The following is a 16,058-nucleotide window of genomic DNA, read 5'->3' as shown; positions in this document are numbered from 1 at the left end:
AAGATTTTATTACTCCTTTGGTGTTAGTCCCTTGATGGATCTTGAGGACCCCACTTTTCAGATGAAGAAGGAACTGCTCTGAGAGGCCAGGTCAGCTGGAATTCTCGCAGACAGCACAAGACAGAGCCAGAGGACAAGACCAGAAGCCAGATTCCTCCACCCAGCCAATGTGGTTTCTCTATCCCTCAGGGACACACACACAAATATACTGGGTTGACCCACTTGTGCCAAAAAATGAGTGTGGCTCCATCACATTCTGAACCAAAGACCCTTTCTGCAGATCCCACCTGGAAGCACGTCAAGGGATGTGGTCCCGGAGCGGGGGTGAGGCGGCCAGTCCTGGGGGGAGGCGACTCCCCACCTGGCCTTGCATCTCCTCCGACACTACTCCCTGCGTCCTTCTTGACAGCTCTGGGCCAGCCACCGAGTCCTGTCTGCAGGGAGTTTTCTGCCCTCGGGTTCTTTTCAGAAAGCTGACATGCCCAATAAAGGCTTGGGGCTGATGGAGACAAGCGGGCCCTGAGTCCTCCCAGCAGCCCTGACGCTGCCTCGGCTGACACAATGGGGCCGGCAGTAATCACATTACACCCTCGTCTTTCATAATTACCCTCTTTCTCCAAGTGACAGAGCATCCCAACGGCAGGCGGGGAACTATTTTTAAACTAATTCTAACTAAAAAAAAAAAAAAAAAGAAAAAAGCACAAAAAAAAGAGTGTCATTTTTTTTCACAGATATGGTTCTGGTTTATAAATCACCCCCAGGGACAGCGTGGGGTATAAGGTTGGCAGAAGCTAGAAAATCTAAACAAAGCACTGGCTGCTCACCTCTCCTTGCCCGCCCGACAACCTATACACTCATTTTTTTTCTTTCTTTTTCTTTTTTGTTTTCTGAAGCTCCTCTACCTGTGTTTGTCTCTTTCACTCCCTCTCTGGCTCTATGAGAAAGTAAAAAGGAGAAAACACAAAGGCAGAGCTTCAACGCGAGTGACCTGTGGCTCTTTCTGTCCCTCGTCATCGTCATCCCCTCCCCCTCCTCCCTCCCATCCCACATCCCACCTTCCTGAGACCACTCCTCCCCTCCTCCCAGCCTGTGTAAAGGTGATGGCTCCCAGAACATTTTTCTGTAACAGTAGCAAAGCCCTTCAACATGAAGAAACAAAGCCAGGAGAAGGCATGTGGAGGAGGGCAAGGGAAAGAAAAGCCACTGAAGGACAACTTTAGCTGGGGCAAGACTTGGCCGAGCCCGGGTGACCCGCACTCTCCCCGCAGGCCGCCAGGGGGACGAGCGCAGACCCCAGCAGCACGGCACCACCTGGGCCTGGAGGCCCATCCAGCTGTCCACTCACCTCTTACACATGACCCGGAGACCCCTGTGGTGCCCGCCATGATAATTATATTGATAAGGAGGCTGGAGTGGAGGAAATGAATCAATGGCACTGCACAGATTTCCTGAGTATCGATCTAGCGAATTGCTGCAACTTGCTTGCACTCTCATTTGGAGGGTCATTAGCTACCTGTCTTGCTTACAACTGTTAGTGTATCATCGAACCCTGAGTGTATTATCTGTCCCTCAGGTTTATGTTTTCTCCCTCTACCTGTAGAACTCTGTCTGTTGCTCTCTCCAGCCTGGCGCTCTGCCATGTTTTTCTTCTGCATCTTCTCAACTTTCTCCTCCTCTTCCCCTCTCTTACCACCACTTCATCCTCTGACTGGCCTGTTTTGCTTCTATCCTGGAGTCTTACAGCTCTAGTCAGATGACTCATCTGAGAAACAGGAAGAGAGTGAGGGAGGAGAGGGGCTCTGCTGGTCCCCTCCAGCCTCCAACGTTGCTTTTGGTGACAGAGATTTTGCATCTAGCTTAGAGGTGCAGCCACCACTTCACACCAAAGCCAGATCACGGGTCTCAGAGCAAGCAGGACCCCTCTAAAGGCGACAAACACATCAACGTAGCGTTCTTGGATATGCCACAGGATTAGAACAGGCCTTCCTCATAGGAAGTTGCAAAAATCTGCCCAGCAGCATCGCTGAAGAGTGCCACAGAAAGGGGCCGCCTGCAGAACAGTCGGTATTCCTTGCGATCCAGAGGAACAGGTGGTGGAGGTAGAGAATGAAGCCCGAAAGGGAAGCTTTCAGGGACACAAGAAAGAAAAGCCACTTTGAAATAATTATTAAGTGACATGAGCTTAGCAAAACTAAGAGCACATTGATTAAGTAGGCATTAAATAAGCGTGAGTTTCATTCCCCTCCCTGCTCCAGCAGGCTTCAGATGAAACGAGAAAAATGAAGCCTCCCATGCCATCCATCCCACCCCCCTCTCACTGCCTGCCCTCAAAAAGCATCCTCAGCCATATGCAAATGGAGAGAAGCAGAGAGGTCAGCGGTGTGGTTAACAATGGCTTGTGACTGAGCCTGCCGGGGACAAGCCAAAGGGAGCTCAGAGAAGTGAATGAAGCTGGCAGGGGCCAGGGCAAGCCCTGGTTTTCTGTAACTGCTGGCTGGAGGGGAACTGTCCTAGGAAAGGACAAGTGTAAAAAATGTCTCCTGACCCCTCTAGGGTCAAGGTTTACTTGCTTAGCGTTGTTCTTGACTCTCTGGGACACAGTGGAGGCTGGGCACTTTTAAAGAAAAAGCCAGCAGACAAGCCTTCTCCCCAAGGTAAGAGGCTAAAGCAAAATCTGGGGTAGTAGCCGGGAGTGGCGGAGAAAACATTAAGCGAAAAGTCATCGCTGTCAGGAAGTCCTAAATCTGATCCAGGGGGAGGAGAGTGTTGATTTCCAAGAGCTCTAAGTCTTTTCATGAGAGTGCTATGTGGCTGCTAATTAAAGCTGGCTGAAAAACAGCAGTTAAGAGGACAGACTATGGTCAGCAAGATCTGGGTTCAGTCCTGGCTCCTGCGCTCATTAGCTGTGCAATCTTGGTCACATTCCTTGGCCTTTCCTGAAGCTCATTTTCCTTGTCTCCAATAATGGAACTTGAAAGAGGACCTACCATCATGGTGAAATCACCACAGAGCCCTGCTGGTTGTTTACAGCAGGTCTGATTGATGAATGCCCCCTTCTGATTGGTTGTTGCCTGAGCCATACCAGTTGCTAAATATCTTGACTCCTAAATATCACTCCTCCTAGCTTATAGGGTTGTTGTCAGGAATGAATGAAGTACTATAAGGAAAATGCTTAGCTTGGTACCTGGTAAATACTCAGTTTGCTATTGGTATGTATTGTGGATTGAATTGTGTCCCACAAAGAAGACAAGGTTGAAGTTCTAGCCCCCAGTACCTCAGAATGTGACCTTATTTGGAAATAGGGTCATCATAGATGTAATTAGTTAAGACGAGGTCATATTGGAGTGATGGGCCCCTAATCCAAGATGACTGATGTCCTTGAAGGAAGATGGCCCCGTGAAGACACAGAGACACAGGCAGAGTACAATGTGAGGATGGAGGCAGAGACTGGAGTGATGCATCTACTAGCTAAGGAATGCCAAGCATTGCCCGCCATCACCAGAAGCTAGGAGAGAGGCATGAAATAGATTTTCCTTCAGAGCCTCAGAAGGGATTAACCCTGATGACATCTTGGTTTTGGCCTTCTATTCCAGTCTCCAGAACTGTGAGAGAATAGAGTTCTATAGTTTTAAGCTACCCAGTTTGTGGTAACTTGTTATGGCAGCCTTAGGAAGCTAATACAATATTATAGTGGGTAGACTCCTCAAAGGACACATAAGACCCTGAATTCATAAAGTAACAGGAAAGAGAAAACCTTAATGTTCATTTTAGTCCACTCTCTGATGTGATGCTTGAAAGCCCATCTTCAACATTCTCACTAAGTAGTTTTGTGGCTTGCGCTTGAACACCTCCAGTGACCAGGAACTCACTACCTATCATGACAACCCAATAGCTCTGACTATTATAAAAGTTGTTCTTTACATGGAGCCAAAATCTGTTTCCCTGTAGATTCCCCCATTTGGGGGAAATTCCCTCCCTTGGACCTTTTGCTGTATAAAAGTCCAATCCCATAGCATTTAACAGCCCTTCAAATACTTGAATTCCTTGAATAAGCCATATTCGTGCACATGTCAGAGTTTTAGCAAATGCAATTTCTTTTGTCTATAATGAACTTCTGTCTTCTCTACTTAAAGAGTCATCTATTAAAACCCAGTTCAGTATTACCTTCTGATAGACTAGGTTATGCTGTAGGAAAAAGCAATACCAACATCTGTGCTTCAAAACCAAAAGTTTATTTCTCTCTCATGCACTACACACCTACTGTACGCAGCCAGGGCACCCTTTATCATGGTCATTCAGGGACCCAGACTGAGAAAGCAGCCACCATCTTGAACATTGCCAGTCACCACCGATGGGAAAGAGAAAGCTCTGGGGGGTCTCCCATCAGCAATGAATGCCCCTCCCAGAAGTGACCCACATCACTTCCTCTCACAACCATCGGCCAGTACTAGTGACATGGCCTCACCTAACCAACAGGGGGCCGGAAAACACAGCCCTGGAAAATGTAATCCTACCACATGTCTGGAAAGCCAGGCCAGAAATACTTGGCAAACAGCACTGACGATTACCCCACACCCTCTGCGTAGCTTCCCCTGCTGCCCCAGGCAAAGTTGCTGTGTCACCTCCAGCCCTCTAGGGACATTTTGTGTGTTTTTTGGTCATGATAATGATCACATTGCATTGTCATTATATTTACTTGTGTTTCCATCTCTTTCATGAGGCTGAGAGTTTCTCAATGACAAGAACTAGATCATCATAAACATTTAATATGTGGATGCATTTGAGAGCAATGACTGGAGAGCCACAGTAAGAGCCCAAGTCCTTACAGTGGTTCACAGGCCTTCTCTGACCTGGCCCCCACTCCTTCTCTGACCTCATCTCCCCACATCTGTTCCCTCATTCACTCGCCTCCAGTCTCACTGTCACTCAAACTCACCAGGCCGGCTCCTGCCTCAGAGCGCTCACGCTTGCCGTTCCCTGTGCCTGGAATGCACTCCCTCAGCCGTCTGCTAAGCTCACTCCTCACTTCCTTCAGGTCTCTGCTCAGTGGTCACCTCATTAGACAAGCTTCCCTGGCTGGGCTCTACAAAATGTCCACGTGACTTCCCTGTCCTGGTACCCCCTCTGCTCCCTTCTTTTCTCTTCCTCCACAGCTTGCTGACCCAACACACACAAATGAATGTTACATCATCATATATTAAATACCATATCATATGCATTATATCATACATTATATATGACATACAGAATTCCTGTGGGTATTTAGGTATTGTATGTCCTCCCCCTCCCACCCTCTCCGCCCCCCACACACACTTAAATATAACTTCTGTGAATAAAGGAACCAGCATATAGTAGGTACTCAGTAAATATCTGCCAGAGGAATGAATGATAAAGGAACGATAGCTCTGGGGTTGTCACTTCTCTGGACAAAAATGCTAAGTTCCTCCCTCTCCTACAACAAGATTTTGAGTACCTTCAGCATCCTCTCCACCCAGAAGTAATCAATGACAAGTGCAGTACAGAGCAAAACAGTCCCCTGCTCATCCTAGTCTATAATTTCAGTGAATAAAGCCTGAGTCTGTAAATCAACTACACTTCAATCAATGAATCAGTCAATCAGTCAATAAATCCTGAGTCTAAATAAGGTTTTGGAGGTTACAAAAATCACACTGTTGACTAATTCATAATCAGTTTGGTTATTGACTAAAATCTTGTGTTTTTCACACATAAAGCTATACTTTTCTCTCCACATATACTTTTGGACTGGTGTGGAACCTAACAATTTTTCCCTTTTAATTTTCCTGTCACTTGTCTTCCTTTTCATTTATAATGTCATTTATTCTTTCACTTATTTATTGAGTGTCTGCTCTGTGCAAAAAGTTCTGTTAAGTGCTATGGGTGCTACATGATAATTTTATGATTCCCAGAAAAAAAAAACTATTCAGCAATATCAACATGGATCAGACAAACCAACTTTAGTTTAGCAAGTGAGATGGCTAAGGCTCCTTAGCCTTCAATGTAAATGTAAGTGTAAATGATTTAGATCAGAGCCATTCCTGGGAAACTTTCAATGATATAAGGGCAGAGTGCCACTCCAAGGATGAAACGCCTAGAGCAGCTGAAAATGGGAAGACAAGTAATACCTCAGATAGAGGGGCTTGGAAAGAGCTTACAGTCATGAGAGAAATTTGGTTCAGACATGTCACTCCATCTGTCCCCAAGGTTGATTTACCTCATCTGATGTAACCAGTGGATCACTACCTCTCCCATCACTCCAAGAACCTCACCCTTCTTTGAACAAGGGTATGCTAAGGTTGGGCTTTCCGGCTGTCAAATGATGGAAGAGATTTCTCACATGTGCCAGTGATTTCAGGGTAGTCCTGGGATAGGGGAAGAACCAGGCAGTCTGGCTCCAGAGCCCAGAATCTTAATAGCCCTACTCTGTTCTGCTTCTTCTTCATATTGGAAACAAAGATTTTAGTCCAATATATAATATAAAGACTGAGTCATAAGACATGGTTTCCAAAATAGTCACTAATACAGATTACTCCTAATAAAATCATCCCTCAGAAATTGTCCAATTGAACTGAAATTGAAGAAAATAGTGAATAACTTGAGGATAATGGAAAGAGATTAAATGAGTTGGAGAATGATTCAACCTTTTGCTCACAGGGCATTTACTCAATTCATCTGTTTATCCATCCTTCCATGTATCTACTCACTTATTCTCAACAACCACAGTACAGAACACTTTTGCTGTCCTAGACACACATCAAATACCGTGGATAAGATGTGGTCTGACCTAAATTGACTTAGCAGTTCGGGGCCAGTGGGCGGAGGCAGGGGACAAAGCTGGTCGGGAGCAGGAGCAGACAAAGGAAACCCACAGTCTAGTGTGGCAAATGCTGTCAGAGGGGGTTTATAAGGAGTGAGGGACAAACTTAGCCTGTGCTGGGGATGCTCCTTAGCCTCCTGAGGGAACAGGAAGAAAAAGATGAGAGCAGAATGGTTCGTGGAGGAAGGAACATTGGATCTGGCCCTAGCAAAGTTTTCTAATCTCAGTATTCTTGGGAAGATCCTATAACTAACACAATTTCCATCAGAGACAACAGAACATTGAACATGCTTATCAAGACAAGCACTGGAGCATAGCAGTTAAGAGCACAGGTTTTGGAGCCAGACCTGCATTCAAATTTTAAGCTTTCTAGGCAGAATTCACTCCATTACAAGATGGGGATAATCATAACATCCCATCATAGGTTTGTTCTAAGGGTCAAGTAAGATCCCACGTGAGGTGCACAGCGCAGTCTGTACACAGTACACATTCAGTTGATGTTAGCTGTTGCTTATTGCCTTCCTCCCAAATTCACATTTACTCTCACTCTGTTCCTTTGTCCTTAATCTTCTTAGCTCTAACATTACCTTTAGAACCAAAATTGGTAAGCCTCTTTTCTCTTTTACACAGGGAATATAGAAGAAATAGAATTTCTGTAAAACTGATTTGCCTTACAGGAAATTTATCGTTCTCCATGGTTCTTGGTGACTAGGTAACCAGTAGAGGAGCTAATACATTATTTTAGCAATTTAAACAGGACCTCGGGAGAAAGGCACCCTGTGATCACAAAGCTATACTATACTAATGAGAACATTAAAAGACTACACTAATGAGAACATTAAAAGAAAGTTCAGCTCACACAGTCCCAGATAATCACAAATGTACCTGAGGATTACTAACAACCACAGTTACCTGGAACTATATTATCTGCCTGGTTGGTTATTCTAAAGTCAACTTGTATTTGAACAGATGAGCTTAGAGGAGTTACTAAGTTATTTTGAAGTGGCTGGTGGGGCCCCATCATTATAAATATCTGGAGAAATATGAGGGTATGCCTAAGGCTCCATGATACCCTTCATCCTAATTCTCACTCAGAAGTGAAGGGATGCTCTGAGTTCTCCTTGGAGGACTAGCCTAGCCACAGTGCCCCTGCCCCGAGTCCTCACATGTCCTCTTTGTTGGAACCACTTGCCCACTGTGGAGGCCAGACTCATGGGTTCTAGATAAGCCTTTTGGGAAATCAAAATGCCCTTCTGCAGAAGCAGTGACCATTTTCAGGGGGTCATTCCTCTAGGGAACAAAAAGCTCTGGGCTTTCATGACCCTGGTAGTCACTTCCTAACCTTCCCCTTGAAATCGTCACTGCTTACCCTTTAGCTTTATAGGACTGTGCCTAGCGTGGTGCCCAAGCGCAGGTCTCAGAGGCCATCTCGTTCGTTCCTTGGTTTCTCTTGCAAATTTCCACAACTCCATGCTTTCTGCTGCAGGCCGGTCTTGAACCCAGCGCTCTGCTGAGAGGATGGGGGCAGACGGGGAAACAGTGGTCTTGAAGAACATGCTCATTGGCGTCAACCTGATTCTTCTGGGCTCCATGCTCAAGCCCTCAGAGTGTCAGCTGGAGGTCACCACGGAAAGGGTCCAGAGACAGGCGGTGGAGGAGGAAGGAGGCGCTGACAGCTACAATACATCCGGCAAAGAGCAGCCGGTGGTCTTCAACCACGTGTACAACATTAACGTGCCCCTGGACAGCCTCTGTTCCTCGGGGCTGGAGGCCTCGGCCGAGCAGGAGGTGAGTGCCGAAGACGAGGTGCTGACAGAGTACACGGGCCAGACCTCGGACCACGAGAGCCAGGTCACCTTCACCCACAAGATCAACCTCCCCAAAAAGGCCTGCCCATGCGCCAGCTCCGCTCAGGTGCTGCAGGAGCTGCTGAGCCGAATCGAGATGCTGGAGAGGGAGGTGTCAGTGCTTCGGGACCAGTGCACCAGCAACTGCTGCCAGGAAAGTGCGGCCACAGGTAGAGTCTGGGAGTTTGCAGCCGGTCTCAGGAGGGAGGGAGGGCGCTGAGCAGAGAGGGAGAGTGAATGAGGGTGACCCACCACTCCCCTCGAAATCTGGCACCTCTTCACACAGAGGGAAAGAAGTGCCCTAGTCTGTAGCTCTCTGTTCAGATGTCTCTAAGATCTAAATGTGGTCCTTCCCGGGGGATTTGGCGTAGGGATTCTCTACAGCGCTTAGTCAGTTTGAAATACATTAACCTGATTTTGGGGGGATGAGTCAGGTAATGATACATCGGTTCAGCACAGCAACTTCTGTGGTGAGCAGGGAATTTGACATCTGTCTTCATTCATCTTTGGTTTTCAGAGGCTGTTGAATTGATATCTATCCATGTTAACCTGAGGGACTAGAGAATTCAGGCGCTCTGTTCACTCCATCTCAGTCTTTCTCCCATCTGAGTAAATGATAGTCATTATAGTCTCAGAGGACCTGGCCCCATCTTCTCCAGCAAGATGGAAGTTTCAGCCCCTGCCCGCTCCACGAACGCACGTGGGTGTGCATGCACGTGCACTCACACACCCACTCACAGAGCTTATTACAACCCCCTCCCCTCCAAAGGCTGAGTATCCAGGACTTGTATCTCTAGTCTCACCCACCCCCTGACTAGTAACACTTACCAATGTCTATCTTGACCTCTCTGTGAGAAGTCAGAGCCAGGCTTCCTGACTTCAAATCCTAGCTCTGCTACTTACTAGCTTGTGACTTAAGCAAGTTACATAACCCATGACTTCCTTTCTCCATTGACAAATGGTGACAGACTAGAACAACAAGGAGTTATTAAATATAAAAGCCTCCATTCAGATGAAAGCCTGGCTTCTAGTAGGGACCTCACATGCAATAGCTGTTATCAGCTGACCCCCAAAGAGCAGAAAGTGTGTCCCTTTTCGTGCCCAGCTCCTCTCACCCAAAAGGTACCTTCAACCCATGAAATTCATTCTTTAACAAGAGGACTGTGTCTTCCTTACTATCTTGGGTTCAAGCTTTTACCTTTTATAGTGGTTTAAATTAACCACTATAGTTATAGCATGGTAAGGGCTAGGGCAGGAGATATGCATAGAATCCTAAAAAGATCACAGCAGCAGTCACCAAATGAGACAAGTTCTGGGAAGCCTTTGAAGTGACCCTAGTGCTAAGTTGTGATGAATGAGCAGAGTTAGTTAGATGGCGGGAAGGAGAGGGAGTCGGATGTGACTGCAGCGCATGTGACCTTGTCCTGCATCACAGGCGGTACTCAGCATACAAGCCCTCAGATCCCCTTCTGTCCCCATAGCCAGCACCTGGGCGTCTTGGTCAGGGGCTGTCCTTGGGCTGTAAGAACCTCTTTGGCCTGCCCCAGGGAGACAATGGACATTTACACCCTCCAAGGACAGCCTTTCATCCCAGTTGAGGTGTGGCTTACACTGTGTCCAGAAGACTCTGCAGGACTGAACCCAAGTGACACCCCCAGGACTTTGCCTGATAATGTGTCTGGCTTGGGCTCCAACCTCCTGAGTCTCCCCTTCTCGCTGACCGGTTTTTCCCGGGAGCACTTCCCAGTAAGTCACTCTCATCTGAATTCTCATCTAAAGTCTGCTTCTAGGGAACCCAAGCCAAGACACACTGAAGGTGAGCCCCTGAAGGACGAGGGACCCGATCGCACCCATCCTCGCCCCCCAGCGCTGTGCCAGGCACAACCCCTATTAGATGAAAACATTCATGACGTCGATGATGTACCAAACTAGCTTGAGCTTAATTCTCAGCAACACAAATCTGATCAGGGAGTGAGGGGAGGTCTCTGCCCACCCCTCCCATACCCCCTTTACAGGAGGTTCCACTGCTGCCCTTTGACCTTCTCCTTGGCCATTCCAGGACAACTGGATTATATCCCTCACTGCAGTGGCCATGGCAACTTTAGCCTCGAGTCCTGTGGCTGCATCTGCGATCAAGGCTGGTTTGGCAAGAACTGCTCGGAGCCCTACTGCCCCCTAGGCTGCTCCAGTAGGGGTGTGTGTGTGGATGGCCAGTGCATCTGTGACAACGAGTACAGCGGCGACGACTGCTCGGAGCTCCGGTGCCCGACAGACTGCAGCTCCCGGGGGCTGTGCGTGGACGGGGAGTGTGTCTGTGAAGAGGCCTACACTGGCGAGGGCTGCAGCGAGCTGAGGTGCCCTGGGGACTGTTCGGGGAAGGGGAGATGTACCAACGGTACCTGCCTGTGCCAGGAGGGCTACGCTGGTGAGGACTGCGGCCAGCAGCGGTGTCTGAACGCCTGCAGTGGGCGAGGACACTGCCAGGAGGGGCTCTGCTTCTGTGAAGAGGGCTACCAGGGCCCTGACTGCTCAGCAGGTAGGGAGGGGAGCTCGGCGGGGCCTTTGTCAAGGGTGGTCCAGCAAACTGGCTGGAGGTGGGAAGAGAGATGGGAGGGAAGGTGAATTTTAGGCCGAAGAATTCCCAACTGGGTCACGTACACTTGCTTTCCAAGACAGCTGATTTCTTGAGTCAATCACAATTGACGAGGCAGATTTAAGGGGGGAAGGGTGGAAACCAGAAAAGGTCAAGTTCAGGATGAAAGCTTAATCTTACCCCAAGACTGGAACAAAGTCAATGGTAATAATGGTGACAGCATTTCACTGTCCTTGAGATGGAAGAAAGCAGAGAGTCAGACCATGGCACCACCTTAGGCAAGGGACCACTCTAACACAGCGGGCTTCCCAGAGCTCCACCTGCTCCAAAATATCCCCCCCCTTGCCTGTTGCCATATTCTGGGGACACGTCCTTTCACAGTGCTAGGGCATGCGATGGCGGTTAGTCTGTGATAACCAGATTAGCAGGGCATTCTGGCACTCTGGCTATTTTGGAGCTTACATATTGCAAAGTGTTATTAATTTTTGAAATGATCTAGTGTCCACAGGGATAAAAGTATTTATAGGCAAGGAATTACTTGTAACTAGGAATAAACTACTAAAGGCATCGAGCAACAACTCACATTCTAACTATTAGTACAGAATATTAAAAAGTTACGAGTCGCTTTGTTCCAGATGACATCGCAAATTGGAACCAACCCCATGTGTGTCTGCACCATGGAAACCAATACAAAGGTGATGTCTCAAAAGGAGGACCTAAATCTATCAGTGGGAAAATACCAATATCTCACTGGAGATGATTTTCTTTTGCCTAAAATCAGATTATTGTCATTATCTCACTGTTATTGCTCATCTTCTGACTAAATCAGTGACCCTCACTGATAAATTTGTATTTTAAACAGTACAGATTGAGTGATTGATCTTGATCTTTTCCATTTGTAGTTCAATCTGTAACAGTGGGCTCAGAGTGCTCATCGGGAAAATTTAACATAAAAAATAACAACAAACGAACATTTTTAAGCTTTCTGATGGGTTGATTCTAGGAATTTTCTGATCAACCTTCTGACCTTGGTTTAAGCGGGAAATCCTGGGAGGCCAGCTTCACCAGCCTTTTATTCTTGAGCATCATCAATGATTCCCACCTAGGTACCAGACCAGTCAGACAAGTCTCCTGCACCTGCAACTTCAACTTAAATTTTTTTAAAAGATCGATGGCAACAACTAAAAGATAAACAACAACCCACTGCTTAGGAAAAAAAATATTTTCATGTTCTTCCATTTTTTTCCATAGTCGATGATTTCATTTAGCCTCCTAATTTTGTTTACTGAATATCTTACTGAAAATATAAATAGCTGTCATACCAATTGTTCAGAAGGAAAAGTCAAGCAGAAGTTAAGCTTCATCGTTTCTGAATCCAAAGTCCTAGGTAATTGCTGGGAAGAGGAGGCTGAAGCATATCCTAGTTCCCACCCACAGGACGAGGCTCCATGAGGCCCCATCAGAGGATGCTAAGGGTCCATTTGGGCCCTTTTCTATGTACGGCTATTCTGTAGTTCACATCCTTCTTAATAAAATTGATCTCTGTTGGGTTGTACATACGTCTCATGTTCTTGACCCTCCTTTTCCAAAGGGATGGGTTCATTTGCAAAAAGAACCTTAATCTGATCCAGGGTCCAAACTGAACTGGAGACAAGCCCTTCTGGTCACTCAGGGACGACTCAGCAGCTGCTAGCATAACTACAACCGGGTCGAGCCCAAACCATGAGCACATGTTACCTCCAACACGTTACCTCTGTGCTGTTTGAGGAAGACTTCTGGACGCCCAGATAAATTACTTTACAGGTTCCCAAAGCATGTGAGGAGGGACAGTTGCATAATCTCCATCTGTTTCTATAGCAACCATGGAGCCACCACTCATTGCAGCAGGTGCTGCTCTCAAGGCTTTCTTGTCTTTTAAACCAAATGCCATGGGTCTTTTCCAGAGAAGTAACTAGGTCATTATCTAAAGTGCTACTTCACTTGCTCTTTGTGAGAAGGCTCTAGGAGAGGGGCTGCTTCTCCACTGTTTGACTTTTCTGGCCAGATGCACCCACTCCAGCATTACTGCTCCCCTCGCCAACAGCAGTGAGGAGAGGAAAGAAGAGAATGGGGAAGGTGGAAACATGGAGAGCCACAAAATGCACTTCTCCACAGGTCACTCTTTTCTCTCTGGCAAGGGCATGGAAAATGGCTGCCCATTGTGTGGACTTCATTCTGAGGCTCCTTAGGCCACTAGAGCTTAAATGCAATTGAATAGAGTTGACAAGGCCACTCTATTTGACTCCCAGCCTTGATCCTTCTCACAGTGGGCCATGGGACCACATCTCAACCTTTCTGCCTCTGTTCTCTGGCCGGGTAAAGATAATAGAACAAAAAGAATCATGAATATGAGCACTTAAAACAGGCTTTGAAAGAAGGTACTCTGGGCTTCTCATTTTACAAATTGAAAAAGCAGCAGCCCTGAGAGACAGGAAGATTTTTCCACAGCCAGACAGATAATTAATGGCAGAGCAAGAATAAGAACCCTGGTCTCCTACCAACTTCTAGCACTCTTTAATCCTCCCTGGGATGCTAAGTAGAGTGAAATCGGAAAATAAAAATTTTGAAAGCCACATACACAAAGAAATAGTCTTTTGATATGAAAGGTGAGCTCTGTCAAATGATAAAAAAAATATTAGGTGTTGGAGACGGGGTAAGGAAACACATCCAACCATTTGTCCACGCCTGCCCCCAGGGAAGGAGGTTTGGCCACAACTCCCTGCAAAGCAACAGGATGAAAGAACAACCAGAGCAGGGGCTTGAAACAATCCAGAAAGCCGTTCCCTGGACTTCAGTCAGACCTGCAGAGATTCATCACCATCAGCCTCTGCGTCTGCCAGCACTGCGGCCAGCCCAACCTTTGGCACCTGAAATCACTCGCTCCTCCGAGCGAGACACTTCATGGAACTAATTCCAACTGCTCTCACCACATATGTGCAAAATTGATGCGAGATCTAAAAAGTAAACAGCATGGCATCTTTGCAGATAAGCAACTCCAATTCCTCAAGCTGCAGTTTACTCCTTTTTAACTGCCTGCTCTTCCCCAAGTTCCCAAGTTGGAGCCCCAAAGAAAGTAAGACTAAGAATAATTTGCAGCCCACCACACACACTAAATTCCTTGAATCAAGGCATACGGCTCTTTTACAGTTTGCTTTCTAGTTCAATACCATTTCATTTTATAAGAATTACTGACACCCAATGTACACAGCTGCTGCTAAGTTATAGCGTGAAAGGTGATGGTCTCCTCCTTGGAGCCACCGCTCTCAAGAATGCTTCTTCCACAATCGACACCATTGCTTCTTTCTCATCATTACCACCACCACGCTCAGGTCTCAAGATAAAAAACTTGCCAAGTTAAGTTGTCAAGATGAAAAAATCCTTCTGCACCTGTTTTTTACTTTAAAATCCCCAAATGCTCTGCTTGGATCATTCTCCTTCGTCGTGATTAGCTTTATTTTCTGGAGAAAGGCACTATAAATGAATACACTGACTTGTCCCAAATGCCCTAAGAATTGTTGGTGACTTGAAATTTGGAATGGCTGTTTCTGTCACCATGACAGGAGGAGTCCCACACAGGAAACTTGGAATCAGCGTGTTGAAAAACAAAAGGCAGGCCCTAGAGAATCTTTCTTTCTTTCTTTTTTTTTTTTTCCGGTTGTTGTGCTTTGGTTTTATTTATTTTTTATTTTTTAACATCTTTATTGGAGTATAATTGCTTTACATTGTTGTGTTAGTTGCTGCTGTATAACAAAGTGAATCAGCCATATGTATACATATATCCCCATGTCCCCTCCCTCTTGCATCTCCCTCCCACCCTCCCTATCCCACCCCTCTAGGTGGTCACAAAGCACTGAGCTGATCTCCCTGTGCTATGTGGCTGCTTCCCACTAGCTATCTATTTTATGTTTGGTAGTGTATATATGTCCATGCCACTCTCTCATATATGTCCCTGCCACTCTCTCACTTCGTCACAGCTTACCCTTCCCCCTCCCCATGTCCTCAAGTCCATGCTCTAGTAGGTCTGTGTTTTATTCCTGTCCTACCACTAATCTCTTCATGACATTTTTTTTTCTTAGATTCCATATATATGTGTTAGCATACGGTATTTGTTTTTCTCCTTCTGACTTACTTCACTCTGTATGACAGACTCCAGGTCTATCCACCTCATTACAAATAACTCAGTTTCATTTCTTTTTATGGCTGAGTAATATTCCATTGTATATATGTGCCACATCTTCTTTATCCATTCATCTGTTGATGGACACTTAGGTTGCTTCCATGTCCTGGCTATTGTAAATAGAGCTGCAATGAACATTGTGGTACATGACTTTTTGAATTATGGTTTTCTCAGGGTATATGCCCAGTAGTGGGATTGCTGGGTCATATGGTAGTTCTATTTTTAGTTTTTTAAGGAACCTCCATACTGTTCTCCAGAGTGGCTGTATCAATTTACATTCCCACTAACAGTGCCAAGGGTTCCCTTTTCTCCACACCCTTTCCAGCCTTTACTGTTTGTAGATTTTTTGATGATGGCCATTCTGACTGGCGAGAGGTGATACCTCATTGTAGTTTTGATTTGCATTTCTCTAATGATTAGTGATGTTGAGCATCCTTTCATGTGTTTGTTGGCAATCTGTATATCTTCTTTGGAAAAATGTCTATTTAGGTCTTCTGCCCATTTTTGGATTGGGTTATTTGTTTTTTTGATATTGAGCTGCTTGTATATTTTGGAGATTAATCCTTT

At 46.2% G+C, this 16,058-nt stretch overlaps 1 protein-coding gene across 1 annotated transcript in view; it reads left to right on the top strand.

Moving 5' to 3' along the window:
• The first annotated feature begins 8,353 nt into the window (after positions 1–8,353).
• TNR (tenascin R) overlaps positions 8,354–16,058 on the top strand; it is an 84,675-nt gene continuing 76,970 nt past the window's right edge. Inside the window, exons 1-2 of the mRNA XM_007117808.2 lie at positions 8,354–8,852; positions 10,742–11,218. Coding sequence (XP_007117870.1) covers positions 8,354–8,852; positions 10,742–11,218 — 976 coding nt within the window. The remainder of the gene's footprint in view (positions 8,853–10,741; positions 11,219–16,058) is intronic.

This window comes from Physeter macrocephalus, chromosome 4 (genome assembly GCF_002837175.3).
Source record: "Physeter macrocephalus isolate SW-GA chromosome 4, ASM283717v5, whole genome shotgun sequence".
NCBI classification, from domain to species: Eukaryota; Metazoa; Chordata; class Mammalia; order Artiodactyla; family Physeteridae; genus Physeter; species Physeter macrocephalus.
The sequence above is the reverse complement of the archived record's forward strand: the minus strand, read 5'-3'. Positions and strand labels throughout refer to the sequence as shown.